At 65.7% G+C, this 26,459-nt stretch overlaps 4 protein-coding genes across 5 annotated transcripts; all 4 read right to left on the minus strand.

Moving 5' to 3' along the window:
• Window positions 1-24: 24 nt before the first annotated feature.
• VPS16 (VPS16 core subunit of CORVET and HOPS complexes) lies at window positions 25-9,931 on the minus strand. Of its 2 annotated transcripts, XM_074147355.1 has the most exons (24): window positions 9,844-9,931; window positions 9,419-9,507; window positions 9,205-9,302; window positions 8,306-8,434; window positions 7,792-7,936; window positions 7,610-7,725; window positions 7,145-7,267; window positions 6,432-6,487; window positions 6,136-6,225; window positions 5,451-5,545; window positions 4,804-4,880; window positions 4,458-4,589; window positions 4,228-4,355; window positions 3,768-3,803; window positions 3,420-3,528; window positions 3,214-3,348; window positions 3,005-3,113; window positions 2,651-2,748; window positions 2,461-2,565; window positions 1,846-1,923; window positions 1,422-1,591; window positions 1,193-1,289; window positions 902-1,005; window positions 25-537 (listed from the first exon to the last, which is right to left on the minus strand). In XM_074147355.1, the coding sequence occupies exons 1-24, from the start codon at window positions 9,894-9,896 to the stop codon at window positions 393-395; spliced, it is 2,517 nt and encodes an 838-aa protein (XP_074003456.1). In that variant the 5' UTR covers window positions 9,897-9,931; the 3' UTR covers window positions 25-392. The 2 variants fall into 2 exon arrangements, with proteins under 2 accessions (XP_074003456.1, XP_074003457.1); XM_074147356.1 differs by lacking the exons at window positions 4,228-4,355; window positions 4,458-4,589; window positions 4,804-4,880; window positions 5,451-5,545 and having other exon boundaries at window positions 31-537; window positions 9,844-9,896.
• Window positions 9,932-10,718: 787 nt separating this feature from the next.
• On the minus strand, window positions 10,719-13,066 carry LOC141464979 (N-acetyltransferase 8-like). The gene is made up of 2 exons (XM_074148155.1): window positions 12,740-13,066; window positions 10,719-11,687 (listed from the first exon to the last, which is right to left on the minus strand). The coding sequence occupies exon 2, from the start codon at window positions 11,672-11,674 to the stop codon at window positions 10,988-10,990; it is 687 nt and encodes a 228-aa protein (XP_074004256.1). The 5' UTR covers window positions 11,675-11,687; window positions 12,740-13,066; the 3' UTR covers window positions 10,719-10,987.
• A 1,322-nt stretch (window positions 13,067-14,388) lies between these two features.
• On the minus strand, window positions 14,389-16,018 carry LOC141464999 (probable N-acetyltransferase camello). Its single transcript, XM_074148176.1, is given in 2 exon segments — window positions 14,389-15,065; window positions 15,970-16,018. Coding segments are annotated over 2 exon segments (726 nt in total).
• Window positions 16,019-16,588: 570 nt separating this feature from the next.
• On the minus strand, window positions 16,589-24,456 carry CPXM1 (carboxypeptidase X, M14 family member 1). The gene is made up of 14 exons (XM_074147281.1): window positions 23,874-24,456; window positions 23,100-23,207; window positions 22,080-22,189; window positions 21,457-21,596; window positions 21,297-21,381; window positions 20,119-20,269; window positions 19,862-19,950; window positions 19,554-19,677; window positions 19,109-19,305; window positions 18,836-19,015; window positions 18,332-18,629; window positions 18,115-18,254; window positions 17,396-17,498; window positions 16,589-16,851 (listed from the first exon to the last, which is right to left on the minus strand). Exons 1-14 carry the CDS (start codon window positions 24,454-24,456, stop codon window positions 16,589-16,591), a joined length of 2,571 nt encoding a protein of 856 aa, XP_074003382.1.
• Between the last annotated feature and the right edge of the window lie 2,003 nt (window positions 24,457-26,459).

Genomic DNA, 26,459 nt, shown 5'->3' on the forward strand with positions numbered 1-26,459 from the left:
GCATTTCTCACCAGGAGGCAGGACAGCGAGTTCTTCTCTTTATTGAACGAGAAGGGAGGGGGGCACATGGCAAGAGGGAGGGGGGCTCGACCTTACGCCCCAGGCAGGCACCAGGAGGGTGGCTGCCATGCTTCCCAGCTGGGGAGGAAGACCTGGTGCCAGCTGCAAGATGGACGCTGCCAGGGTGACCCCAGCCCCGGTGAAGGACGCAGACAACCTTCTGCCCGGGCACAGGCACCCCACAGCAAGGGGGAGCCAGGGTGAGCAGCAGCCTGGGCTGGGGGGACAGGGCTGAGAAGCCCCAAGTGGCCCCAATGGCAGGACGCGGGGGCTGGAGCCCCCTCAGGAGTGCACGGTGGGCAGGGGGCCATGGCAGGGCCCCTGGGTTGGGCTCATTTCTTCAGGAGCTGGGCCCGGGCACGGTTCAGCTTCTCCACCACTGCTGTGTCAGTGCTGGCAGTGCACTTGGACAGGACAAAGTTCATCTCCGTCTCGTTCTTGTGCTCGATGGCAGCATCGGCCGCCTGGTCCAGGTCCCTGGGGCAGAGCAGGGGAGCTGGGGGTGGTGTGGGGACAGGAAGGGGGACAGGAAGGGGGACAGGAGCCAGCCCCCCAGCCACCGTTCCCCCATGTCCTGTAGGCACCAGCCCCAGCAAGGGCAGGCAACCCACACCGGCTGCAGAGGACGAGGCTCAGGGTGTCCCCTCCCAGGGGGTGTCCCTCCCAGGGGGTGTCCCCTCCCAGGGGGTCTCATCCACCCCTGGCTCCCCCCTGAGCTCCCCAAGGCCCCAGCCATGCTGCACAAGGAACCAGCTGCTCCTGGGGACGATCCTGCCCCACACACCCTGAGCTGCCCCCACACTCCCCCAGCTGCCCCGGGGCTGGGGCCAAGCTTACGCACCCCACAAGGACGAAGGCCTTGACACGCTGTTCGGGGGTGACACGGGGTGCGTACTTCTTGGCCTCGTAGCGGTTGTGGTGCTTCACTGAGATCTCCACAAAGGGCTGGAGAGGACAGGAGAGGGGTGCGGAGTAGGGGGGTGCAGAGCTGACCCCCAGCTTCAGCGCTTTCCCCATGCCAGCCTGCCCAGGCTGCTCCAAGCAGTGCCCTCCTGCTGCCCCACAGCCTGGCCCAGCCCCACAGCCACCCATAGGGCAGGGCTGGTCCCCCTCCCACAGGGAAAGCTCTTACCAGGTACCCAATGGGCGACTTCTTGCTCTTGGAGAATTTCTCCATCTCCTCCCAGTCGCCGCGGTTGGCCAGGGCACTGATCTTCAGCCACCAGTACCTGGGGACACAGGTCAAGCTGGTTCCTCTAGCTGCCAGCACCCTGCAGCCCCCCAACCCCAGCCCCACAGCATGGCTCCTGCACAGGGTGAGCCCCCAGCACTGCATGGAGGAGCCCCCCCCCGGGACTGACCTCTTGTCAGGGATCTTGAAGTCCCGGTAGAGCTGCTCAGCTCGCTTGTGGTGGCCATCCAGGATGAGGTTGGAGACGGTGTCATGCAGTGAGAGGTCGAGGTAGGGCTTGTCAAAGTCCTCCTGGAGGTGTCGCTGGAGCCGCAGGAGCTTGATCTGATCCTCTGTGGCCTATGGAGCAAAGTGACAACCTAAAGGGTCCTCGTCCCAGCTCTGCCCATGGGGCCCAGAGCGTCCCTGCCCAAGCAAGTGATGGCAGCAGCCCACCCAGCCTCAGCTGTAGAGCAGGGCAGGGGGACCTGGAGTGCCATGTCAAGCAGATGTGGCACAGCCAAAGCTCCAAGCTCGCCGGTGATGCCCAGCTCTGCTCCTGCCCAGCCCCAGGATAGCAGGGGTCCCCCATGTCACCTCCTGGCTCCACTGACCTTGGCAGCAAACTCATTCTTGGCTTTGTAGTACTCGTCCACTGCGTTCTGCAGAGCTCCTACCCGCCCTTCAATGCGCTGGGGACAGAGATCACGTTCAGTTCACCCCCTGCTAGCACAGCTGCCATGCTGCAGGGATGGGGCAGCACCCTCAGAGCCCCCCAGGCAGGGCAGGAGAGATGCCTGGTGTCGAGACACAGCCAAAGTGAAGCTCCAGCTCTGTGATGCTTTGCTTTGATCCCCAGAGATGGGCAAAGGGGCTGGGCCCTGCCTTGCCCTGGGTGGGATCCTGACCTCCCCTATACATGCAAGACAGGCACTGCTAGCACAGAGGCTTGAGGGGACGATGGCCCTGGTGTAGGAGGTGGGAAGCTCCCTTCCCACACCTGGAGCCCACCTGAGCATGGGGAGGGTGGAAACCCTCTGGCTGCAAACACCCAGATGGTGCCACTAGGCTGCATGGGGCAGAGGCAGCCACCAGGCGTGAAATCACGCCCTGCCCCTTTCCCAGCACACTGTCTCTCCATGGCCACGTGGCTCCCTGGGTGAAGAGCCACCAGCCCGGAGCCTGCCAGCCCTTCCTCCTCACTCCTCCTGCCGCTGCCAGGCACAGACCTTCTCTGAGTAGCTGGAGTGGACATGGAAGTTGCCAAGCTCCTGGTGATTGTCATCCTGGTTATACAGATCTTTCAGTGTCTCCCGCTCCTGGTGCTTGCAGAACTGGGGAGCAATGGCGGGGTTAGGGCATATGGGGGCAGACACCACGGTGGCTCCAGGGGGCCAGGCACGTGGTGGCAGCCCCTACCTGGCGGTACAGGCTCAGGGCCACCGGCTGGTTCTGCAGCGTCATGAAGAAGGTGCCACGATTCAGCTCGTTCTTCAGGTGGAGCACAACGGTGTAGACTGGGGCAGATAATGGCGTTCAGGTTCAGGATGGAGGGATGGGGACCCTGCCCTCACATGGCTGGCCCCATGGAGCAGCACCAGGAGGGGAGTGAGGGCATGTCCAGGTGCAGGGCAGAGCCCCGTGCTGAGGGTGAGCACTGTCCCGTAGGGCTCAAGCAGCTCCCACCACCCCCATCCCACAAGGCACAAAGCCATGAACAGGTTCCCCAAGATGCCAAAGCCCCCTCCTCCTCTGCCCAGCCCTGACCCTTACCCAGATCAGTGTCCCCGCTCTCGATGGCTTTGCTGAGGGCCAGCTTGCTCCGCTTCATCTTCAGCAGCAGCGGGACCTGCTCTCCAGAACGTGGCTCATACTCCAGCAGCTGCAGGTGGCAGAGGGGTGATCAGTAGATGGCCACCGCATGTGACCCTTCCAGCCATCCCACCACTCAGCTGGACATGCCGCAGCCCCAGCCAAGAGACCTTGATGGCCAGCTCTGTCCTGCCACAGTCGTAAGCCCGGGCAGCAATCTCAGAGTAGGAGATGCCTGGTGTGTCGCCCAGCTTCTGGTTGATGGCGTGGGCCACCTCCTCATCAGACTTGTCCTTCTGCTGCACCTAGAAGGGCATGAGTGGAGAGGTCCCTGCAGAGCCCCAGATGGAGAGAGCCCTCCAAGACACCTCCTTACCTTGTAGCAGGCCCAGTGGGCCAGGATGCGGCTGACACCTTGGATCTCCGAGAGGCGCAGGTACTCGCAGATCCTGATGGCCAGAGGGTAGAGCCGCCGCAGAACCAGCCTGGTGTGGCACATGGGGGGGTCAGCAGCATGACCCCACATGGATCTGGGGAGTTGGGCAGCTCGGCCGGCCTCAGCGGGGGAGGGCCCTGGGTGCTCAGAGCCCGCTCTGTCCCCGGCCATGGGGATGGGGACTGCGGGGATGGGGACTGCGGGGATGGGGACTGCGGGGATGGGGACTGCCTTGGTACAGGCTGACTGGGGACAGAGCTGTCCTGTCCAGCTCGTGGGGACCCTTACCTGTCCAGCAGGACCTCGATGGTGAGCCGCTTGTATCTGAGGGGACAGTCAAGGGACATCTGGAACTGCAAAACCCCACACAGCGCAGGCAATGTGTCCTGGGTGCCTGCCCCCTTCATGGCAGCATCACCGCCTGGCACCAGTGGGCCAGCCCCGGCACACATGGCTGTAGGGCTGGTTCAGCTCTGCAAGCACCACAGGCCAGCTCTGTGGGGTGTGATGAGCGTAGAGGTCTCAGCTACAGACCCCTGCCATGGGCCCTGGGGCACAGCTGGTGCCCAAATCCTGCATGGCTGGCAGCTAAGTGGCTCTGCAGCTCTCTCCACCCCACCTCACTCACTCCACCTACGAGGTGGCTGCCCCAGCAGGGCCGAAGCCCCAAACAACACTGATCCTGCCCAGGCCAGATTTTGCACCCACCCTGGGGTCACCACCCATGTGCCCATCTCACGGAGGATACTGGGTGAAGGTGAGGGGGATGCCGATCTGGTAGTCCCGGATGGCGTTGAGCACCCGCAGGTCCTGGCACATGCGCACGAAGCTCTCTGGAGGGAACTTGTCGATGAAGCACTTCCCGAAGGAGGCTGCCTGCAGGAAGAGGCACGCAGTGCTGGGGCTGTGCCAGCCATGGCACGACCACCAGCTGGGGGGAAACTGTCCTGAGCCGCAGCCTCCCTCCACCTCGCTCACCCTCAGCAGCGACTTCTGGGTGTCCGGTTCGTGCTCGTAGCCGGCTGCCTCGATGCACTGGCTCACTGCCTCTGGAAGTAGCTTCTGATCCTTGATCTCCCGCAAGTATTCGTCTGCCTTCTGGCTCTCCTTCTGCAGGGGAGCACAGCCCATAGGGAGAGCAGCAGGACGCTCACCAGCCAGGGTGAGCCCTGGGAGCCCCGGCACCCCTGGGACTGGGGGACCAAGGGAGCCCTTGCCGTGGCACCTCAGCCCAGCAGGGATCTCCCCCTTCCCGTCACTGTGGTTTGCATTGGAGAGACCCCCGCCTCTCAGGAGCAGGCAGGAGCGGGACAGCAGGCCGTACCTCGTACTCCTTCTGTGCCTCCAGCAGAAGTGCCCCTGGGGCCATGGAGGCGATCTTGAAGATCTCCTGGCTGGCCTCTACAAAGACAGGGAAAAGAAACGCATAAGAGGCTGCCCCAGATAGGGACAGCTGCCAGGACACGCAGGTCCCAAGGAGCTATTCCCCCCAGCAGAGCCATGGGACCTCCACTCTGGAAACACAAGGGTGGCAGCAGTGCAGGAGATGAGGAACAGGTGTGCTGAGCTGTGCCAGGCCTCTGCTCAAAGCATAGGGTCTCTAGCAGCAGGAGGGGGAGGTGGCAGCCTGCAGGGCCTTGCTCAGGACACAGGGACTTGCTCAGGACACAGGGACTTGGCAGAGCTGGCAAAGGAGGGGACCAGAACTGGCACAGTGCTGGGGAAGGAGGGAGACCAGGGCCAGACAAGGGACTGGGTTCACAGCCCTGCACTAGAGGGCTGGTGCGGCTCAGGGCACGGCTCTACTCTGCTGTGGGGCTCTCACCCCCTCCTGAGCCTCCAGAAAGGGCTGGGCAGGCTGGACCCCGCACACAGAGCTGGCACAGTCAGGGGCACTGAGCAGTGCAGGAGAGACCTGCCTGCCCGGGTGTAGGGGGTCCCACTCAGCCTCTCCACCCCATGCCATCTCACCTGGGATCTCGTGCAGGAACTCGTGGGAGGTGCGAGACAATATCCGGACCCCGTCCAGCTCGGGGACCAGGTAGGAGTCTTCATCCAGGACAAACCTGTGCTTGCCGGTAAGGGCTTGTGGGAAGAAAGTGGCTCTGGGTGCAACCCAGCCTGCCAAGGGCCAGCCCCAGCGCTGCCACGGAGTTACCCCCTGGAATTCCCATCCCTGCCTTTCCACGGCAGGGCACAGGATCAGCACTTGGAGGGACAGAAATTCCCCCACCCATGGCAGTCCTCACCCTTGGGGAATTGGGACCAGACCTCGTCAGGGACAGTGCTCCCTGCAGCAGGAGCTTTAGTGGCTGCCAGCACCAGCTCTACTCTCGGAGCCGAGGGGAAGCGGGTTCTCCTCAGTGGGAAGATTCGGAGAAGGGGGACAAAGGCCCAGGGGGCAAACAGGAGAGGTTTTTGCTGGTGTACAGGACCAGGCTGGCTGGGGCCAGGCAGGGGAGATTGTGACAGAACTGCAGAGGAGAGTAACAACGACAACCTCTTCTGAGTGTGCTGGGAGGTTGCTGACACCAAGGGGCCCACCAGGGACACCAGTGCCTGTGACAGATGGCGGTGGTGCAAGGAAGGACCAAGGATGCTCGCAGTCCGGGCTGGCCTTCAGAAACACCACGAGTCCCTCTTCCCCAAAGGATACTGGATGCACTCTGTGGAGTTCCCTGCCACCATCAGCTGCCGGTCCCAGGTCACCACCACGGCACGCTGCCGGCTCCGGGGACGCATGCACCTGTTGGGGAGACCCAGCCCCAGCTTAACCCTGGCCCCGCTGCAGTCCCCCGCACCTGAAGCAGGGACATGAGAGGGTCCTGCTTGTCCCAGGGAGGCAGCAGGGTGGCCACAGAGCCGAGCACACCCTGGCAAGGGCTTGGGGTACCGGAGGAGTACGGGTGGGCACAGCCGGGAGCAGAGTGGGCTGGCAGGGAAACCACTCACCAAACCATCTGCTTGGGTGGAGATCGGATGGTGCTGTTGAACTCGCAGAGCTTCTCCTGTGGCGGGAGAGAGATGGGTCAGGGGGACAGCGGTGCAGGGACAGGCGGCATCGTGTGTGCACAGACTGACCGCACGTAGAGCAAGTAAGTGAATGAAGGTGAAAGGAGGATTGGTCTCGGAGGACATGGAGGGCATCCAGCACCTCACCAGCATGAGCCCCACAATGCGGGGGAATTTGCAGTGTGGAATCATGACTTGCAAGCAAGGCCCCTACACTGAAGTGACCACAGCACTGGTGGGAAGGCTGAGACTGCCCAGGAAACAGTATGAGGATCAGCAAATTTGGGTATGGATGAAACAGAACTGTGACTGGTACGGAAAAAGTAATTGGCAGTGGACTGTTTATCTGAGAGGAGTTTGGACAGAGAAAGGGAGGTGCAAGGCCAGCAAAGAGGTAGGTCCAGAAACACAAAAAGAGGGGAGTAAAGTATAAAATCAGGCAAAGAACAAAAGAGAGTGGATCTTCCGAGGGCGGGAGTGCAGACGCCTGTGGGCAGCAGTGAGGCTGACCTGCAGCCCCGAGTCCATAGGGACCCTGAGGGAATCTGCTTGGACACCCCACCCTGCTGGGTCCATCTGCTAGACAGGGAGAGGAGGGGAGGGAGGGCTGACACCCTAACGCCTCGCGATGGGGAGGGAAGGGAGACACTCACCTTCAGCGTGGCCAGCCCCATCCAGATGTAGCCAGTGTCAGTGAAGAGCGCCAGGCAGCGGTAGTTGAAGGACACGGCCATCTGCAGATAGGCGCCAGCAGAGGGACTCATGCCAGGGGGGGTCTGGGACAGGGAAAGAGTGAGGGTCACACTTGGGGGGCAGGCTCTGGGGACACAGGACATGCCACACACCAGCACCAATGCTGCATGAGCAAATTGGTCAGAGCGGGTGTCCCTTCCCACCCTGCGCCCACTCAATCCTCACTCCTTTGCCCCTAGCCAGGATGGGGCCAGATGTCCCTGCTGTACATGCTGTGGGACAGCAGAAGGAAGGAACTGCCATCAAGTTCTGGGGGCTGGAGAGCATCCCACAGGACAGCAGGAGACAGGGGAAGGACCTGCCAGTGGGTGTGGGGGACTGCAAACCACCCTGCTCCCCACGACTGGCCACTGCAGCTCACTCACCACCACGGAGCAGGAGGTGTTGTCCAGGAGGTAGAGGTCCTGTCCGACCGCCAGCAGGACGATGGTGACTCTGTCCTGGGACAGCACGGCCCAGCAGGAGGGAGGCTTCTGCAGACCTGCCGGGCACCAGCATCAGTCCCCTGCACCCAGCCAGAGCCGGAGGCAGCAGGGAGGGGACGCACCGGGAACCTCAGGCATCCTGCGCAGCTTCAGGTCGTCAATGTTGGTGGTCAGGGAGAAGCGGTACGCCCCGGTGAGGATGGCCACGCCAGTGCCATACTCCGTGTGGAAGACCTTCGCCTCCAGCACGTGGTTCTGCAGCACCTCCTGTACCAGAGAGAGAGAGCTGGGCCTGAGCCTGGGCAGCCTGGGCTCGGCACCACGCTGCTACCGCTGCTCTGGGAACAAAACCACCCCAGGGAGGAGCGAGCCCACCCCTGTGCTGCACTGGTGGTAAGTGTCCCAGCTCAGACGGGCCTCACTCCTGCAGCGAAGCACCCCCCAGGAGTCACGGGGACAGTTGCCAGCTCATTCCCGAAGGCAGGCAGCCCTGCAAGGAGGCTGGGAGAGACCCAGACTCCCCGCTGCACCCCACGATGCTGGGGGAGTGCTCAGGGGAGCCTCGCAGTGGTTGACTCTCTGTCACACGAACCCAATCCTGGGCATCTCTTGAGCTCCCTGTCCTGCCCCACTCACATTGCCCATGCTGAAGTGTCGCTTGAACTCGCAGAAGAGGTTGTAGATGAGAACGGTGCCATCCTCTTGGATGCACAGCAGGTCCTCGCTGGCTGTCCAGCCCAGCTGCACCAGCTGGCCGCTCTTCCACTGCGGGCAGGAGACACGTGAGCTGCAGGGGCTGCTCGCCTCACCCGTGGCACAGCCCCAGAGGTATTCCTCTAGGAGACATACATGAAGCCAACAGCCACGGTTGGGTATCTGCAGCTCTGATGCTCCTGGCTGCCCCGGCTTTGCAGGGCCTTGCAATCATGGCAACTTTCCCTGTCCCTCCACTTCCTCACTGCCCTGTGTCCACCCCAGCCCTGGACAGCAGGAAAGGGAGGATGCTCCTGCCGTGCCAATGCTGAGGCTCCCGCCCCCCCCCCAACACTGCAGCCTCCCTTCTCCCTGCAGCTTTTCCTGTGCCCCCCTCGGACACACCATCATGTCTGAGCAGCTTCTCCAAAACTTTCAGGGGGCTTCGGCAGCTGCAGGAGCCGCACAGAACCATCACCTTGGAGAGCTTAGGGTGCCAAGGACATGTGGCAGCATCCTGCTTTCCCGTGGAGAGACTGGAGGAGCTGCCCAGGGGCATGCAAGCAAGTGGTACAGGCAGAGGCGACTGCCAGCCTCGCAGCCCAGTGATACACCTACAACACCCAGCCCATAACCCAGCCATACAGCCTTTGGTGCCACCGGCGAGCCCTTCCACAGTCCCTCTGCCTGGCTTATCACTGTGAGGGGCAGAGAGCTACAGCCTCCAGCACCCTCTGAGGGGCAGCCGGGACTGTCCCAAGCTCCCTGGCACATCACAGACCTCCAAGGAGCACTCAAGGGGCAGCTTAAAGGGGGGGGCAGCCACCCCCGAGCCATCTCACCGGGATGCTGGCCAGGAGAAGCCCCGAGGCTGAGTAGATCTCCAGCAGCGGGCGAGCGCTGGGGGATTTCTCCTTCCGGGAGTTGTTCTTCAGCAGAGCTGTGGGTGGGATGGGACAGTCCATCTAAGCCATGGCCCCTCTGCCATCACCACTGGGGGTCTAGGACAGCTCCTGCCCCAGCGGAGGGTCCTGGGGTGCCGGGGCCCGACCCTACCTATGGGTCCCCCATATGGGGCGGCTGCCACCAGGCAGTCCTGCAGGTCCTCCTTCAGGTTCCACTCCATGGTGTACAGCTCGAACTTCCTGCAGGTGGTGGACAGATGGGTGGGCAGGCGGTGGACAGATGGGTGGGCAGGCGGCAGAGCAAGGGATGGGGATGGTGCCCACCCTCCTGACCAGCCCCGGGACCCCCAGCCAGCCCCAAGACCCACGGCTGCCCTGGGACCAGTGGGTCCACCTGCCCCAAGACCCCCCTGCCAGCCCCAAGGCCCATGATCAGCCCTGAGAACCCCCGAGCGGCTCCACAGCCGGCCCCAAGACCCACCCGACCGGCCCCGGGACCCCCTGCCCGGCCCCAGGGACGGAGAGGCGCTGCCTCTGTCCCGTACCGGGCCCGGGCCGCCCCCCGCCGCCCCTCACCGGTAGAAGGCATCCTCGCCCAGCGGGTTCCAGTTGGCCGTGTAACAGTCCATGGTGCCGGGCCGGGCGGCCTCTACCTGCGCTTCTCGCCGGCGCTTCCGCCCGCCCCGCCCCGCCGCGACGCCGGCCCTGACGCCGCCATCTTGAGTGAGGGCACGGCGAGGATTGGAGGGGAGGGGTGGGGCGGTGAACGAGAACCGCGACCATCTTCAGTGAGGGTATGGCAAGTCGGCGCCGCCGCCATCTTAAGTGAGGGCACGGCGGCCCGCACGGTTTTGGGCCTGGGAGTCCCGTGACCACGGAGTCTTGTGCGCCTGGGGTGTCCCGTCCCGTGGAGGTGTCCCCTCCCCCGGAGGTGTCCCCTGCCGCCATCCCTGGATGACACCCCCCAAACCCCTCCAGCACCCCCGGGGTCCCTGGTTCCCCCATCCCCAGCACGAGCATCCTCCTGCCCTGGGCACCCGGGGTGCACTTGTCCCCCCAGATGTCCCCTGTCCCCCAAGACGTCCCCTGTCCCCCAAGGTGTCCCCCCGGGATGCCTCAGGGACGGCGCTGGGCCCTTCCCACGGGCAGAGCAGGCACTGCCGATCCGGGGGGAATCTCCCAGGTTATTCCCAGCCCCATGCCAGGCAGGTGGTGGGCAGTGGGGGGGGCAGGCAGGCGTGTGCGGGCAGGGACAGTGGGCACAGGCAGGCTGGCATGCATGGGCACGCATGTGCACACACGCACACGGGTGTGCAGGCACATGCGGACACACACACGCACACATGCAAACATGCCTGCGCGGCCACGTGTGCACACGCATGCAGCGCACGGGCTTGCAGAGGCACCCACGCAGGGGCAGACCCACGTACACACACACCCCACGCGGCACTCCCACGGGTCTCTACGTTTATTTCTAGAAAACTAGGAACAGCCCCAGCAGCCCGGCCAGGCATGGCCCCCGCCCCCCACTTCCAAGCCCATGCAGGTGCCACTGTGGTGCCAGGGCTGGGGGTGCCACATGCCAGGGCCAGGGTTTGGGGTGCCTTGCGTGGCATGGCTGGGACCAAGAGTGACACAGCTGCACCTTGTGCACTGGGGACATGGCGGGATGTGCCGTGGCAGTGCCTTGGGCGCTGGGGACAGGGTGCAGTGGCAGCATCTAGCGTGGTGGGGCCGTGGTGCCACCGGGCAGGTCGCAGCGGTAGTGGAAGATCTGGAAGCAGAGGAGGCTGCCGAGCAGCGAGGGGCTGAAGGTGCCCACCTTCCTGAAGCCCTGGCCCTCGTAGAGCCGCTGGGCGGCCACCTGCACCATGGAGGTAGAGAGGACAACTGCCCCGTAGCCCCTTGCCCGGGCGAAGCGCAGCACCTCCCCGCAGAGCGCTTTGGAGACGCCCCGGCCCCGGTAGTCCTTGCTGACCGACATTCGCTTCAGCTCCAGGGCCACCCCTCTCTCAGCCGGATCCTGTGGGGGTGCCACAGCCACCATGCCCACCACGGTCCCCCCGGCCTCTGCCACCCAGAAGCAGGAGTCGGGTGCCCGCAGGTAGCTGGTGGAGATGTCGCAGAGGTCGGTGCTCAGCGCCTGTTGCACGTAGGAGGTGCTGAAAGAGCGGACCACGGGCCAGGTGGCCGCCAGTGCCAGGGCCACAGCTGCCAGCCCTAGCACCCAGTAGCCAGCAGCTGCCCGCACCGCCGCGAAAAGGACCAGCAACCCCAACTGCGCCCGCGCCGAGCGCAGGATGTGGCGGTAGCCAGCCGGCGCGTGCTCCAAGATGCCGCGGGCGAAGAGGGTCCGCACGGCGTCGTAGTCCTTCTCCCGGTACTGCCGGATGCGGTAGGACGCCATGGGCTGCTGGCACCTGTGGCATGGCATGGGGGTGTCAGGGCAGTGCCCACCTCAGATGGGGAACCCCAGGGCATCCCCAGACTCCATCGGCAGGATGGCATGGTTGGCAAATGGGCTGGGATCAATGCCCGAGCACCGTATAGCCATGTAAGCTCCCATCAGCTGGGCACCAGCCTGTGCTCTGCATTGCCCCACCAGCATAGTTACCCTCTTCCCGCTAAAAACCAACAGCACCAGCCTCACAAGGGGTGGGCACCTGGGAATCCTGGCCCCTTGTGGGGTTCCTGCCCCAACCCCCCTGCCCCATTCCTCCTCCCACCCCTCTCTTTCCCCCTGGGGAACCCTCTCCAACCATCACCCGTCTCATCTCAGTTTTCCCTGCTTCCCCCGGCACTGGAGCAGCAGCCATGCCAGGGGGGTGGTCCTACATGGGTGTCTCCATGAAGGCAGAGGCAAAGTGGGCTGGGGGCTCCTGTGCCCCCCATGATGGGGACACAGAGAGACTCATCCCGCACACCCCAGGCTGCAGGGAGCAGGTTCTGGATGGGATGGCCAGGAGGGAGAAGCAGGGCCTGGGAGGGATGAAAGGAGGATCAGGAGGATCTGGGGGTGCCTGCTCCCCCCTACTCCCCGAGCAGCCCCAGGACCCCGGCACTCACCAATGGTGGTGCCGGCTCCCCAGGAACCGTGGCACGATAAAGCCTGGGCAAAGGGAGGCAGCTGCCTGGGTGCTCATCCTTTGCCCCACGGTGCCATGGCAGGAGCAGGGCAAAGGGGGCAGTGACGGGCACAGAACCCCCCAGGGGCTGCTCAGGATGCGCAGTGGGTTTGCGCGGGTGGGGGAGAGGGGAGGGCTGAGCCCGAGCGGGGATGGCTCCCCCTGCCCTGGGGAAGGCGTTGGTGGCCCCGAGCTGCTGAAAACCCCGCGGGGGTCTGCACTGACCGCATCACTGGGGGCTAATGGGGACCGTCGCGTCAGCACCACCCCCCTACTCCCGGGGTCCTGGCACCCTGCACCCCCCACCTTGGCAAATTCCCAGTCCCTCCCCCCCAACCTGCTGCTACCGGCTCTGCCGCTCCTCAAACCAGGGACTGCGTCTGTGCAGATCCTCCGGGAAAACGGGGTGGGGGAGGGGTCTCTCGCCAGAACCTGGGGGGTCCAGCAACACCCCCTGCACGGGGTTGGGGGGCGGGGAGGGGGCTTTGCTTCCTTCTCCCGGTGCTGGCCTGTGCCGATGGCTCCCACCGCCGCCTCAGAAAGATGCCGGCTCGGTTCAGCCCATGGTTGTGCAACCCTCGGGGACGTCGCCCAGCTTGATATCGGGGCGTGGGGGTGCTCCGGTGACAGCACTGGGCTGCACCCCCAGCTCGGCCCTTACCCGGGCTGACGGCGGCTCCAGGGACTCGGCAGGCGCAGGCGCCGAAGGGGAGGTGCCGCCCCCACCGATACCGGGATGCTGCCATAAACCGAGCCTTGAGAAGGTTATAGGGTCACGCTCAGCCTTGCGTGGCTGAATAGCGGGGGGGTTCACTCCTGTGCAGGGATTGGGGCCCCGGGCAGTGGCGGAGGACGGGCCACCACTGCCCAGCACCCCCATCCACCTCAAATGGAGGAGATGCTTCGGCACTGGACCCCCATGGTGGGGGAAGCCTCGCCAGAATAATAGGGGCTTTGCCAGCTCCCAACGGCTGCTGCAGCCCCCAGCCCTTTCCCCCCTGAGCTCCCCTTTTGCAGGGGGGGCTGAGCCCCATGGCACCCACCCAGCCCAGCCCCACTGTGGACTCTGTCCAGACCCAACTGGCAAAAGCAGCAGTGCCCGGTGCTGCCAGGCTCCCTGCCAGGGGGCTGGGGCTTGTTTTACGGCCAAGTCACCTTTCATCCCTTGAGCGAAGGCCACTGGGGTCCAAGCTGGGGGGCACAAGGAGCCCTTGGGCATGACCAGCCCCCAGGAGCGTGCGTCCCCACCCCAGGGGACCAACTGGCAACTGACTGAGCGCTGTCCCTTGCCCTGGGGACCCCCACCAGCACAGCAGCTCTGTGGGGAATGTGGGATGAGCATCCCTGTGGGCTTACAGTGCCCCGTGGGTCCAGTTTGGTGCCATCCCCCCAGCCCTGTGCTGGACCCTTCCTGTGGGGATGCCACAGGGTTTCTTGCAGTGCCGGGGACTGTCATCATCCTGCTGGGGTGGCCACCCCAGGACCCTGTACCAGCACGGGAAGAATGACCCAGCCCAGCGCTGTGGATGGTCCTTTATTTCTCCACCCCACGCAAGGGCAGCGCCCGACCCGCAGGCACCATGGAGCAGCTGGGGGGGGGCACACAACACGTAGCTGGGGGTCTCTCCCGGGTAGCCAGACACTCCCCAGGGGACATGGCACCCTCAGGGCCAGGCAGGGGACAGCCTTACCCCCTCCTGGGAGACTGAACCCTCCTCTGCCATGGGGTGGGGCACCCTTGCACCCCACAGACCACCCCCCCGGTGTGGCACAAGGGTCCCTACCCCCCGTGCCAGGGTGCAGCACACTCCCTGAGAAGCAACGCCTGCACGGCTCCATGGCAAGGCACGAGCCGGTGGGGGGACAGGACCCACTGCCCTACAGCAGCACCATATCCAGCAGGCACAGTCAAGAGCAGCATCCCGTGGCACAGCCCGTGTGGCCATGCCGGTGCCAGGGCACGATGGCCCCCGCCTCACGGCTGCTGCGGTGGGGCTCAGGGTCTGACGGCCAGGTCGTAGCGGTAGGTGGTGATGGTGCAGTTGGCCAGGCGGCCATAGGCGGTGGGCAGGATGTAGTGGCGGTGCCGGCGGAAGCCCAGGCGCTCGTAGAGGGCCCGAGCCTCGTGCTGCAGCATCAGGGTATTGAGCACCACGGCCCGGCAGCTGCGCTGCCGCGCAAAGTCCAGCGCGGTGCGGCCCAGCGCCGTGGCGATGCCCAGGCCCCGGTAGTCCTTCCGCACCGACATCCTCTTCAACGCCAGCTCCCCCTCGGCGCCGTCGTCGGCTGGCCGCACGCCCACCGTGCCCACTACCTGCTCGTCCACCTCCGCCACCCAGAAGCGGGCACCGGCGCTCTCGGCGTAGGCGGCCCCGATGTCCCTCAGGTCGTCCCTGAGGCAGCGGTCGATGTAGGTGCTCCAGGCGCAGCCCAGGAGGTGCCGGGCCAGGGCCAGCAGGAGGGTGATGGCCAGGATGGGCAGCAGCAGGGAGCGGGCGCTGGCTAGCAGCAGGCAGAAGGTGCAGCCCAGCACCAGCAGCACCCAGGGCTGCCGCAGGACGTGCAGGCACAGCGCCGGAGCATACTCGCTCATGCCAGTGGCGAAGACCTCGCGCACCGCCTCGTAGTCCTCCTCACGGTACGGCCGGATCCGGTACTCCACCATGGTGCCAGCTGGGGCGGGAAGGGGGGGGGGGACACAGCTCCAGCAGGTGCCTCCCGTTGCGGCAGCAGGCTCCAGGGTCCAGTGGAGCCGGCGAGCACTCCCTGCCTGGGGGGACAGGCTGGTGCAGGCAGGGAAGTGGCTGCCCCCAGCCCCACGGACCCCCCCATTCCACAGGCACCCCCCTCACAGACTTCCCCTTGCACCCCATGGGCCTGTCCTGCCTCCCCTCTACCCCGCAAGGGACCCTTCCCCACCATCCCTGGGAGTGAGCCCACACATGTTCCCACAGGCTCACTCCCCAATCCATTCTTGTCCCAGTACTCCCTACTGCCCCCCAATGCCCCCACGATCCCAGCACCCCATGGGTCCCCCCCACTGGACCCTCCAAGTGCCCACATGGTCCCATCACTCCACGGACCCCCACGTGGACCTGCCCCAATGCCCCCATGATCCAAGCACCCTCCGAAACCCTTCCAGACCCTCCATAGTCCCAGCACCCCATGGACCCCCCACCCTGGGCACCCCCCAGACCACTCATGGTCCCAGCATCCCAGCACTCCACGGAGCCCTCACATTGGACGCCCAGTGCCGCCATGGTCCCAGCATCCAACGGATCCCCCACCCTGGACCTCCCCGTGCCCCCATGGTCCCAGCACCCCACGGACCACCCCCACGCTGAACCCCACAATGCCTCCATGGTCCCAGCACCCCATATCCCCCCACCCTAGAGCCACCCAGCGCCAGCACCCCCCGCACTCCTCCCGTACCCTCATGGTCGCAGCACCACACCAACCCCTCACCCTGGACACCCCCCCAGTGCCCATATGTTCTTAGCACCCCACGGACCCCCCATGATCCCAGCACCCCGTGGACCCCCAGCCCCAACCCCCCCGCGCGTCCCCGGCCCCGCACCCACGCCGCCTCCAGCGCCCGCCTGACGCTCACAGGGCTAGCGGCCCATTGGCCGTCACGCCTTCCGGGGTCACGCCCCTCCCGCCGCCACGAGCCAATCGGCGCCCAGCGAGGGCGGAGCCGTGGAGGGGGACGAGGTGACGCCAGCGGGCGGGACATCCGGTCATGTGGGTTAGATCTGCGGGGCGGAGCCAGAGCGTGGAGGCGGGGCCTCCGCCTGCGGAGGCGCCATTGACCTTCAGGACGAAGGCGGGGCCGCAGGTGGGCGGGGCCTCCATCGGGGGCGGGGCTTGCTGACTCCCCGGGCCGGGCGGGGCCTGGGGGCGGGATCCTTCCCGGTCCCGTCCCCGCCGCCGCCGAGGTGCCGTGCCGGGGCAGGGTCCGTCCCGGTCCCATCCCCGAGGGATCCGTCCCCGGATAGACGCCGGGCAGCAGACGCAGAGGCAGCACAGCCAACTTTACTGGGAGGCGTCCCGCACAGCGGCGACGCCGGGAGCTCCCGCTCCGGATCCGATCCCTCGCGCCTTCCCGGTCCTGCCGGCCGCCGGCGCGGGCTCCAGACCCCGGTCCCCGCGCCGAGCCCGCGGCCCCGGGCCGTTCCCCCCACCACCATCCCTGGTCACGGTGCGCGGCGGTGGGCGCGCAGGCGGCGGAGGCGCTGGCGCCGCAGCCGCAGCAGCAGGTCGGGGGGCAGGCGGGCCCCCCCGGGCAACCGCCCCCGCAGCCGGGGCCGCCGCACCCGGGCCAGGCGGAAGCTGCAGGGGGTGGGCACGTTCTCGTAGGAGACGCGGCACGGCTGCGTGGCCGCCTCGTAGCCCTCGGCCCGCGCCGTCACCTCGTACTCCCCCGGGTTCAGCAGCCGCCAGTAGTCCCCGTCGAAGGCTGTGACAGAGGGGTGGGCGGGCCCCGTGGGGCATCGGCGCTATGCTGCCACACAGCTAGCCCCAGCCCCAGCCCCAGCCCTGTCCCTTGTCCTCATCCCCATCCTCTTCTCCGTCCTCGTCCTCATCCCTGTCCCCATCCCCCATCCTGTTCTCATCCCAATCCCATTCGCATCCCCAGTCCTATTCCTGTCCCTGGCCCGTCCCCATTCCCAACCTTATCCCACTCCCATTCCTGTTCCCATCCCCAATTCCATTCCTGTCCCCATCCCATTTCTGTCCCCATTCCCATCCCCTTCCCATTCCCATCCCCAGTCCTCTTCTTGTCCCCATCCCACCCCTATTCCCAAATTCATCTCATTCCCATCCCTTACCCCATCTCCATTTCCATCACCTCCCCATCTCCATCCCCAGTCCTTTTCTTGTCCCCATCCCATCCCCATTCCCAGCCTAATCCTATTTCCATCCCCATCTGTAATCCCCAATCCCATCCCCAAATCCCATCACATTCCCATCCCTGTCCCACCGTACTCATCCCACCATACCTGTCCGGACATCGTGGTTGATGCCATCTACAGAGATGATGGCGTTGGCGATGCCCTGCTCCGTGTCACTGTCCCGAACTACCCCCTTAATCCCACGGTGTACCTGGGGACAGCAGGCCAGAGCAGGCGTCAGCGGGGTGGGTGTGCAGGGGGCACACATGTGCATACACACATGCATACACACACACATGTGTGTGCCACACTTGGTGCTGTGTGTGCCCAGACCCCAGTGCAAGGCATGGTGCCATGGCACACGTGGCAGGCAGTGCACACCCACTGCACAGGCGTGCTACGGGTGGCACCAGCATACCAGGCACATGTGCCTTGCATGCACGAACCCTCTCAGGGAGTGCATGCACCCCACACACGTGCACTGACCACACACAGTGTGCACAAGCACGGGCACCCTGCAGTCTGCACACCTGTGGGGTGCATGTCTGCACTGTGCCTGGCACACGCCTGCCCCGGGCATGGGGACACACGTGTGTCCCCCCCCAGCACACATGTGCTTCATGTGCTGAGCCCACGCTCCATGCACATGGGGGACATGGAGGGGAGACATGGAGCCTCAGGGGTGTTTTGGGACCCCTGAGTCATGATGTCCTGCTGCAATCTGCTTGGCCCCTGCTGAAACCCTGACCCCTTGGTGCCCACATCCCCTGCGGGACCCCACAGTGTGTTTCCCCCTCCAGAGCCACCAGAGCATCCCCGTCCCCGACCTGCTCCATGTAGAGCAGCAGGGACTCCCGGTTGTTCTCCCACTCGACCGGCAGCTCGGAGGCGTGCGGGAACTTGTCGCAGGAAAGCTCCACCGTGATCTCAAAGCAGTTGGTGTGCAGGTAGCTGAAGTCGTTCATGCCTGCAAAGGACGTGAGGGAGTGTCAGGGGGGTCCTTAGCTGCTCCCCCCACCTCATCCCAGCCCCCCCCCCACTCACTGCCGGGCACTGTGTGCCAGTTTGCCCCATTGATGATGTTGCCGAAGCGGATGAAGTCATCATAGTGGCAGAGGCGCCGCTCTTCACTGGCCATGGCCAGGTTGGAGGTGGCATAGACGGTGGCCAGCCAGCGGAAGACCCCGTCATCGGCAGTGGGGGTCAGTTCCTGTGCCTTCCAGTAGGTGCGGGTCATGTCAAAGGGGTAGGTGACCACCAGCTCCCCCCCGTGCAGGTTGGCACTCAGCACGAAGGGGTACCGCTGCATCCAGTCAATCACCGCCCGTGTCTCAGGGGCCACCTAGGTAGAGTGACCCTACATCAGAGGAAGCTGTGGTGGGTCCCTGCCAGGCTAGGGGAAAGGCTCCCATCACCCCCTCCTTGGGGAACATGGCTGAGACCCTGCGGGTCTCTCCCTGGTGCAGCCCCCCCATGGGTGGGCATCATCCAGGTACACTGTGGCAGTAGGAGGGGTGGGTTTTGGGGTGCCCGTGGGGCTGGGCTCACCGTGGCATTGGCAAAGGTGTAGTACTCTGGGATGGGAATGTAGTGGTTGGGGAACTCGTGGGGCACCAGGTCGTTGTCCTCGGCATCCCACAGTGCCGTGTTGAGGTCAGCAAAGTTGTGGTTGAGGTCGATGCCCTCGTACGTCCAGCGGCCCATGGCCCAGCCTGACAGCTCCGAGCCCTGCCAGGGGACAGGGTCACTGGGGACCGGCATTGGGACAGCCCCGTGGTGGGTTGGTGCTCAGCACCCTGGGGCTGGGCAGTCCGACCCTACCAGTTTGTAGGCAGTCTCGTAGCCATCAGGGTTCATGGAGGGCAGGAGGTGGATGCGGGTCTCGGTGACCAGCTGCACCACACGGGGGTTGCCCAGCCGAAACTCCCGGCACAGGTACTCCATCAGGTTGAGCAGCAGCTCCCGGCCCAGCACCTCATTGCCGTGCATCCCCGCCACATAGCGGAACTCTGGCTCACCTGCCGGGCACAGCGCACGGTGGCAGCAGGGGCCCCAGCCTCCTCGGTTCTCTATGCCCCATGCCAGCCTGGGCATCCCTAGCAACTCTGTCCCCATCTGCCTGCATCAGCTCGGGCATACCTGGCCATGCCGTCCCCATCCTGCATCATCCTGGATGTCCTCTGCCACCCCATCCCCATCCTGCACCAGCCTGGGTGTTCCCAGCTGTCACCTCTCCTCCCTGACCTGGCAGCCACAGGGCACCTACCCACTTCGTGCTGACCGGGATTGTCGGAGATCTCCATGACGTACATCTTGAGGCCCAGGTAGCTCTTCCCGATGCTGTAGACGCGGGTGATGTCAGGGCACTCGTCGTTCACCCGCTTCATCAGCTGGGGAAGAGGACAATGCTCTGGGTCAGGGTCCAGGGGCACCTGGTCAAGGTCCATGGGCACCCGGAGCCCTGCCCCATACCAGGGCGCCCCCAAGGGTGCAGAGACCACCATTGCCCCACACTGTGCTGCCCCCAGGGGTGCGGACCCCCCTACCCCCATGCTGGTGCTGCAGGACAGGCACCTTTCTCATCTCCTTGTAGTTGTGATGGCGGAAATCCAGCTTGTCGGTGGGCAGGGGCTGGCTGTCCCAGGCGTAGATGTTGTTTGGGTCTGTGAGGAGCCGGGCGGGCACAGAGGGGACAAGGCGGGACACACAGTCAGAGACCCTGCAACATGGGAACAGCCCGGACCACAACCCCGGGGATGGTCCCCAGCAGAGTGTGCCCATCCTGGGTGCTCGCAGGTTGGGGCAAGGGGTGATGGGCAGCAGGCACCCACCTGGCAGTGGGCAGCCCAGGACCTCTGCCCGCAGGCAGATGGTGCCGTTCTGGAACCAGGTCTGGGGGTTGATGCGCAGGTAGCGTGCCACCACCGGCGAGGGCAGCAGGTTGAGCACTGGTGTCTCGGGGTCCTTGTTACCGGGGAAGATCTGGGAGGAGGGATGGATGCAGCCCTTATGGGTCCCTGTGCCGGGGGGGACCCAGCCAGGGGCCACAGGGATGGGAGGCTGTAGCAGAGCCACCCGCTGGGGACTAAAGGGTTACAGGTGCCGCAGCCGTGTCCGGCCCTGGCCTCCCTTGGCTCCTCTCCAGGCCCCTAATGAGGAGCAGACAAACGGCTGCAGCGGGTGCCCCGAGCCCGGCACCACAGAGGAACCAGAGCCCCAGTGGTGCCACAGGGCCTGGGGTGCCTGCGCTGCTCTGCCACCCCAAACCCATCACCCCAGTGCTGAGAGGGAAGGGTCCCCAGCAGGATCCCCCAGGAATGAGCAAACCCACCCCTGGCACAGCCTTGGCCTGGAGACCCCCAAAGCTACCACCGGCACAGCCCTTGCAGAAGGAACCCCAAACTCCCCCCTTCCCCAGCCCTGGCACAGGGACCCCCAAACCTGCCCTGGCACAGGGACCCTCGAGTGCTGGTTCCTGGGCTGGCCGTGGGAGCAGCGTGACTGGCTCCGGCAGCCCCTATATCTGACGCCCCCCCTACACACATGTGTGCCCACACCAGGGTGCCCAACACGCCCCCTCCGTCCTCCCACACACACATGTCCCTGTGTGGGCAGCACCCACAGGTGCGCACCTGAGCACCAGGCTGCCATGTTCGCCTTTGGGCACTGCCAGCCGTGTACCATGCGTGCCCCCGCCACGCTCACACACGTGCACCGGGGGGGCCTGGCAGGCAGCCGGGGCGGCAGCTGGGGACAAGCAGCCTTTGTGCCTGGTGCCCAGGGGGGGGAGCGCTGGAGGATGCTCACGGGTGGAGAGGCCAAAGGCAACAGTGCTGGGTCCCAGCCCAGTGCCAGCCAGCATGGTTAACCCCCCCCGGCACAGTTAACTCCCCATCATGGTTAATCCCTATGACCTCGCCCTGCTCAGGGAGCTGTGTGGGCTGGGAGTTTGAGGGGGGGCCTCTGCTCCCACCACCCCTGCCCAGAGCTGCTCCCCGGGGGCACCTACCACTTCCTCAGAGCCATTGCGGCATGGCTGCCACGTGTGCGTGTCGTTGCTGACCTGGACTTTGTAGGATGTCACCCAGTCGTACCTGCATGAGGGAGAGGGTCAGCAGGGTCCCAGCCCCCACCCAGCCCCCCAGGGCTGGCCCTGCCTGGTGCCTTACGTCCAGATGGAGTTGAGCCCCTGTGTGATGACGCCGGTGAAGTTGGTGAGGCGGCGGGCATCCACCTCCAGCCACTGCTCCGTGTCCTCCTGCCCTGCGCACCAGCCACCGTCGTAGAAGTCCCCGTCGTACAGCCCTGACTGTGTGTTGGGGGTGTCAGGGATGGGAGGGGGGCACAGGGCCCTGCTCGGGACACGTCCCCACCGCCCTTATGTCCCCAGCCCCGCTGTGCCCCTGTGGCAGAGGTATGGCACCGGCTCTGGGACGGTGCTCCGAGCTGCATGGCACAACTTCGCTGGGGGACCAATCCCTGGGTTCAACGGAACCCTTCAAGGAGCCATGGCAGAGCCCTCCCTATCCAACATGGAGATGGGTCCAGTGCTGCCCGCAGGCTTGGCTCCCACCGGCCATGGCAAGGCTGGAGGGGTCCATGCTGGAGAGCCCCTGCTACACGGGTGCCATTCACACGCCATGCACACAGTAAACACATGCCATGCACACAGTACACACATGCCACACACATGCCACAAGCCACGCAAACATACCACGCACTCCACGCACGTGCCATGGCGCACACCGTGCACACTGCACACACCACGCCACGCACACGCTGCGTGTCCTACCTGGATGTTGAGGCGCCCGCGGTGGGCACCCAGGCCGTAGCGCTTGTCACTGGAGGCTCGGAGCTGGGAGTCCAGCACCCGCAGGGACTCCAGCCCCAGGGGGGGACACTCTAGGGGCAAAGCAGAGGGGGAGAGGCTTGCTCAGAGATCCCCGAGCACAGCTGCACCCAGGCAGGGGTGCCTCCCTCAGGGCTGCTCCCACCCTGTGCCCCTCTCTCTGTGCCCAGGTGCAATGCCTGGCAGGTCCTGTGCCGTGTTGTGCCATGCCGTGCCGCAACACATGTGCCTGCCCGGCGAGGCGCAGCAGCCCTGCCTGTGCCGCCTCCATGCCTGCCACCCCCCCTGGCCCCGCTCCCAGACTCTGCGGGGCCAGAACACGCGGGCGAGACCCCAAGCTCCATCCCCTGGGACAGGAAGGCAGCCAGGCCATATGGCCACAACTGCAGCCAGGGCAAACCCTGCTGTGTGTCACACAAACCCCACTCTGCATCACGCAAACCCCACTACTCTGCGTCATGCAAACCCCACTCCCTGTCATGCAGAGGGGCAGGGGAGACAGTGAAAGGGGGCGGGGGAGCCCCGCCAGCATCCCCCATCCCCACTGCAGGATGGGTGCGTGTTTACACATGCGTGTGTGCATGCATGCGTGTGCACAGTTTGCAGGGGGGGGTGTTTCTGTGCCGTCACACACAGGGTGCGTGCACAGTGTTGCTGGTTGTGCGTGTACAGGGTGTGCACATGTGACAGCGCGGGGACCATGTGTGTGTGAGACGGCATGTGTCTGGCGTGGATGGTGGCTGTGACCACCAAAGCACAGGGGAAGGGCTGGGGCTGCTCCCCACATGTGTGGGTGCATGTGCCGAGGCATGCAGTTGTGCACCAAGCACGCACTGTTTGTGCATGTCGTGGAGGTGTGTGCATGGCGCGGAGGTGTGTGCACACATGTGTGTGCACACATGTGTGTGCCTGTGCAGCCCCCCAGGACCTTCTGCCCTGTCCCCCAGTGCTGAGTGTACGTACGAGGCTCCTGTGGAGCAGCCGTGTCCTTGGCCGGAGCCTTCGGCTTCTTCTTCACCACTTTCTTCTTCACGACTTTAACCCGCACCAGCTTCTTCCTGGGCGCTGGGGCTGGAGATGGGCAAAGGGACCCCCCGGGTGGTGGGGTTCTTGGGGATTCACGCACCCTTGCATCCCGTCACCCACCCACACACATGCACACACCTCACCCCCCCAAGGCCCCCGCACATGGCTCCCGACACTCACAGGGACACCCCGGGGCATCTCCTCACCCTACGTGGGCTGCAGCACTGCCCCAGGGGTGTGCACGGCCCCCAGCACACACACACACGCGCGTGTGCACATACACATCTGCACATGTGCACACACCACACAAACACACAAACGCAAATCACACACACACAGAAGCTGCACGAATGCAGACACACATGCAGACTGCACACTCACACACGCCAACGCACAGATACACACACAAACCATGCGTGTGTCCCTACTTGCATGCACACACACACACTCACACGGTCAAACACACACATGTGCACACAGGCACCCCCGTGCATACACACTTTAAGCCACTCCTCTCCACACACACACTTGTGCACACACATTCCTCTTCACACAGCAGTGCACACACACGCACTTGTGCACATACATCCCTGCACACCCAGCCATGCATACACACACTTGTGCACACACGGGTGTGCTCACACACACTTACAGTCCAAGCACCCCCTTAGCCCCCCCACGGCAGCCCCCCGACCCCCCCGCGGCTCCTACCTTTGGTCCCGGTGCCCCCCTCCTTCAGCCGCCCGCGCTCGGGGGGGGCAGAGCTGGAAGGGGCTGCGCTGCCCGGGGTGCCACCCGCCGCGCTTTTCGGGGGGGTGGCCGTAGTGCTTTTTGAGGTGCTCGCCCCATTGCCCTTCGGGGAAGTCGCCCCGGCGCCTTTGAGGGGGCCCGTCGTGGTACCCTTCGGGGGCGTCGCTGCCGTACCTCTCGGGGGAGCCGTCCCGGTGCCTTTGGGGGTGCCCGCCGTGGTTGGGGGGGGGCTCGGTGCCGTGCCTCTCGGAGGGGTCGCCCTGGTGCCTTGGGGGGAGGTCGTCGCGGTGCTTTTGGGGGTGCCCGCCGTGGTTGGGGGGGGGCTCGGTGCCGTGCCTCTCGGGGGGGTCGCCCCCGTGCCTTTTGGGGCAGCCCCCGCGGCGCCCCCGGGGGTGGCCATTCCCGTGGCGCCGGGACGGCCAGACTCGGTGGGGGCGGCCGTCAGTCCCCGGGGGCGTGGGTGCCTGCCGGGGGGTGCCGCCCGGGCGGGGGGCGCCGGGGAAGAGAGCAGCAGCAGCATCAGGGCGAGGGGCAGCCCCAGCATGGCCGCGGTGGAGCGGAGCGGAGCGGCCCCCGGCCCTGACTGCCCGGCGCTGCCTGCCCCAGCCCTGCCTGCCCCAGCCCTCCCCCGCCGCTCTCACCGCCCCTCCCCGCCCCCGCCCTCCCGCGCCCCCCGCCCGCTCCCGCCTGGCCAGGACCCCCGGGAGAAGGGGGGGGGCACCGGGCGCTCGGGGCTGTGGCGGAGCCAGGCCGGTCACGCACGCTCCCGCACCCCCGCGGCCCCTCTTCTTTCCGGCTGATCCCGTCGCTGCCCCCCAACAGGCAAAGTGCCGCTGCCCGCTCCTCTGCCCGCACCGCACCGCTCCGCCGGGCCGGGCAGGCTGGCAGCGCAGGGGTCCCGCCGCGCTGCCCGCAGGTCTGCAGAGGGGTTGGGTAAAACTGTCCCTTGCCTGTGACCAGCTACTTCGAGACCCCCCTCGAAAAGGGGATATAGCGTCCAGCCTGCTCACCCTGCAGGTCCTTGCACCCTCTCCCCACCATGTCCCTGCTGTCCCCAGCAACGTACAGTGTCCCCACTGTCCCCAGAACCGTACCCCCACTGTCCTTGCACCCCGCACCACCACCCTTGCACCGTGTCCCCACTGTCCCCAGTACTCTGCAGTGTCCCCGTTGTCCCGGCACAGCCGGTGTCTGACTCTGCTCCCGGGGCTGAAGGGGAGCAGCCGCTCGGCACCCCGGGGGTGCAGCTCCCGGCATCGCTCTGCGGGGCAGGGCAGGGGGGCTGCTGGGCGCCGGCAGGATGAGACGTCGGGGGACGGATCCTGCCGGGTTGCGACTGCTCGCTGGCCCCGGTCCCACGGGAAACCCACGGTCCCTTCCTCCACGCGTGCAGCAATGTGCCGGGATGCCGGGCACACGGGGCTGGTGGTGCCCACCATCCCCCGGACCTGCCAGCCGCCCCCAGTGCTGCCCCTGCTTCTGCCACTGAAGGCACCCCCGCCGCTCCCGGCGCCGGCGCCCCCGGCCCGGAGACCCCGAGCGCTTCCCGGCCGAACCCGGCCGTGCTCACCGCCAGCGCGGCCGGAGACAGCCGGAGCGACTCAGCCCTTTCCGACAGCGAGGGCAGGGAGGGCTGAGGGGGCGGGGGTCCGCCATCCCCGCCTCGCCGCAGCCGTCAGTGCCGCCGGCCGAGCCCGGGGACCCGGGAGGCCCCAGGAACCGCCTGCGCGGAGCAGAGCCCGCCCGGGTTTCCCAGCCAAGTCCCGGCGCAGAGGAGACGCCGAGCAACGGGGATCCATCCCCGGCCCTGCCAGGCAGTGGGGGATGCCCCTGCCCGGTGCTCTGCCCGGGAAGGGACCCCCGGGGAAGGTGGTGCCCGCAGTGCTCAGAGCCCCAGGGCATCCCCGGTGGGACCGCGGGAGCAGTGCACCGGGCACGGGCACTGCCGAACCGCTGTGCCAGCACGGCGGCAGGTGTGAGGGTGCTGGGCCCTGCCATGCCTCCCCCGGAAGCTCTGGTGGGAGCCCGCGGTGAGGTTTGAGGTGTGCATGGTGCCGGAGCCACACAGGAAAGGAGCTGCAGGGAAGGAGTGAAGCACCACAAGGATAGAGGTGTGGGCAGGGGCTGGCAGCCCGGTGGGATGCCCAGGGTGGGAGGTGGGGTCAGGGTGCCCAGGGGACATCGTCCAAGTGAGGGATAATGTCTCTTAGTCCTGCCTCTCCCCTCACCCCAAGCAGGATGCTCCAAAAAGCCATGATGCTGCTGCTGGCGTGGCCATCAGCCTCCCAGGAGCTTATTTTCCACACAAAAAGGACTTTCCCTGCCTGACTTCTTTTATTGGGATTTTCTACAGCCTCCAGCCACAGGGCTGGGCCGAGAGGGTGGGACGGAACAGGCTGGGCTCAGGCCACTGGCACCCTTTGGTGGCAGCTCTGCGTTTACCCAGCTGGAGCGGGCAGGGGAGCAGAGCTGGCATCTTGGGGTGCTGGTCTCATCCCCATTTTCATCCCTGTCCCCTCCTACAGGTCCCCACGGGGCTGTCCCAGA

Source organism: Numenius arquata, chromosome 5 (assembly GCF_964106895.1).
Source record: "Numenius arquata chromosome 5, bNumArq3.hap1.1, whole genome shotgun sequence".
In the NCBI taxonomy this organism is placed as follows: Eukaryota; Metazoa; Chordata; class Aves; order Charadriiformes; family Scolopacidae; genus Numenius; species Numenius arquata.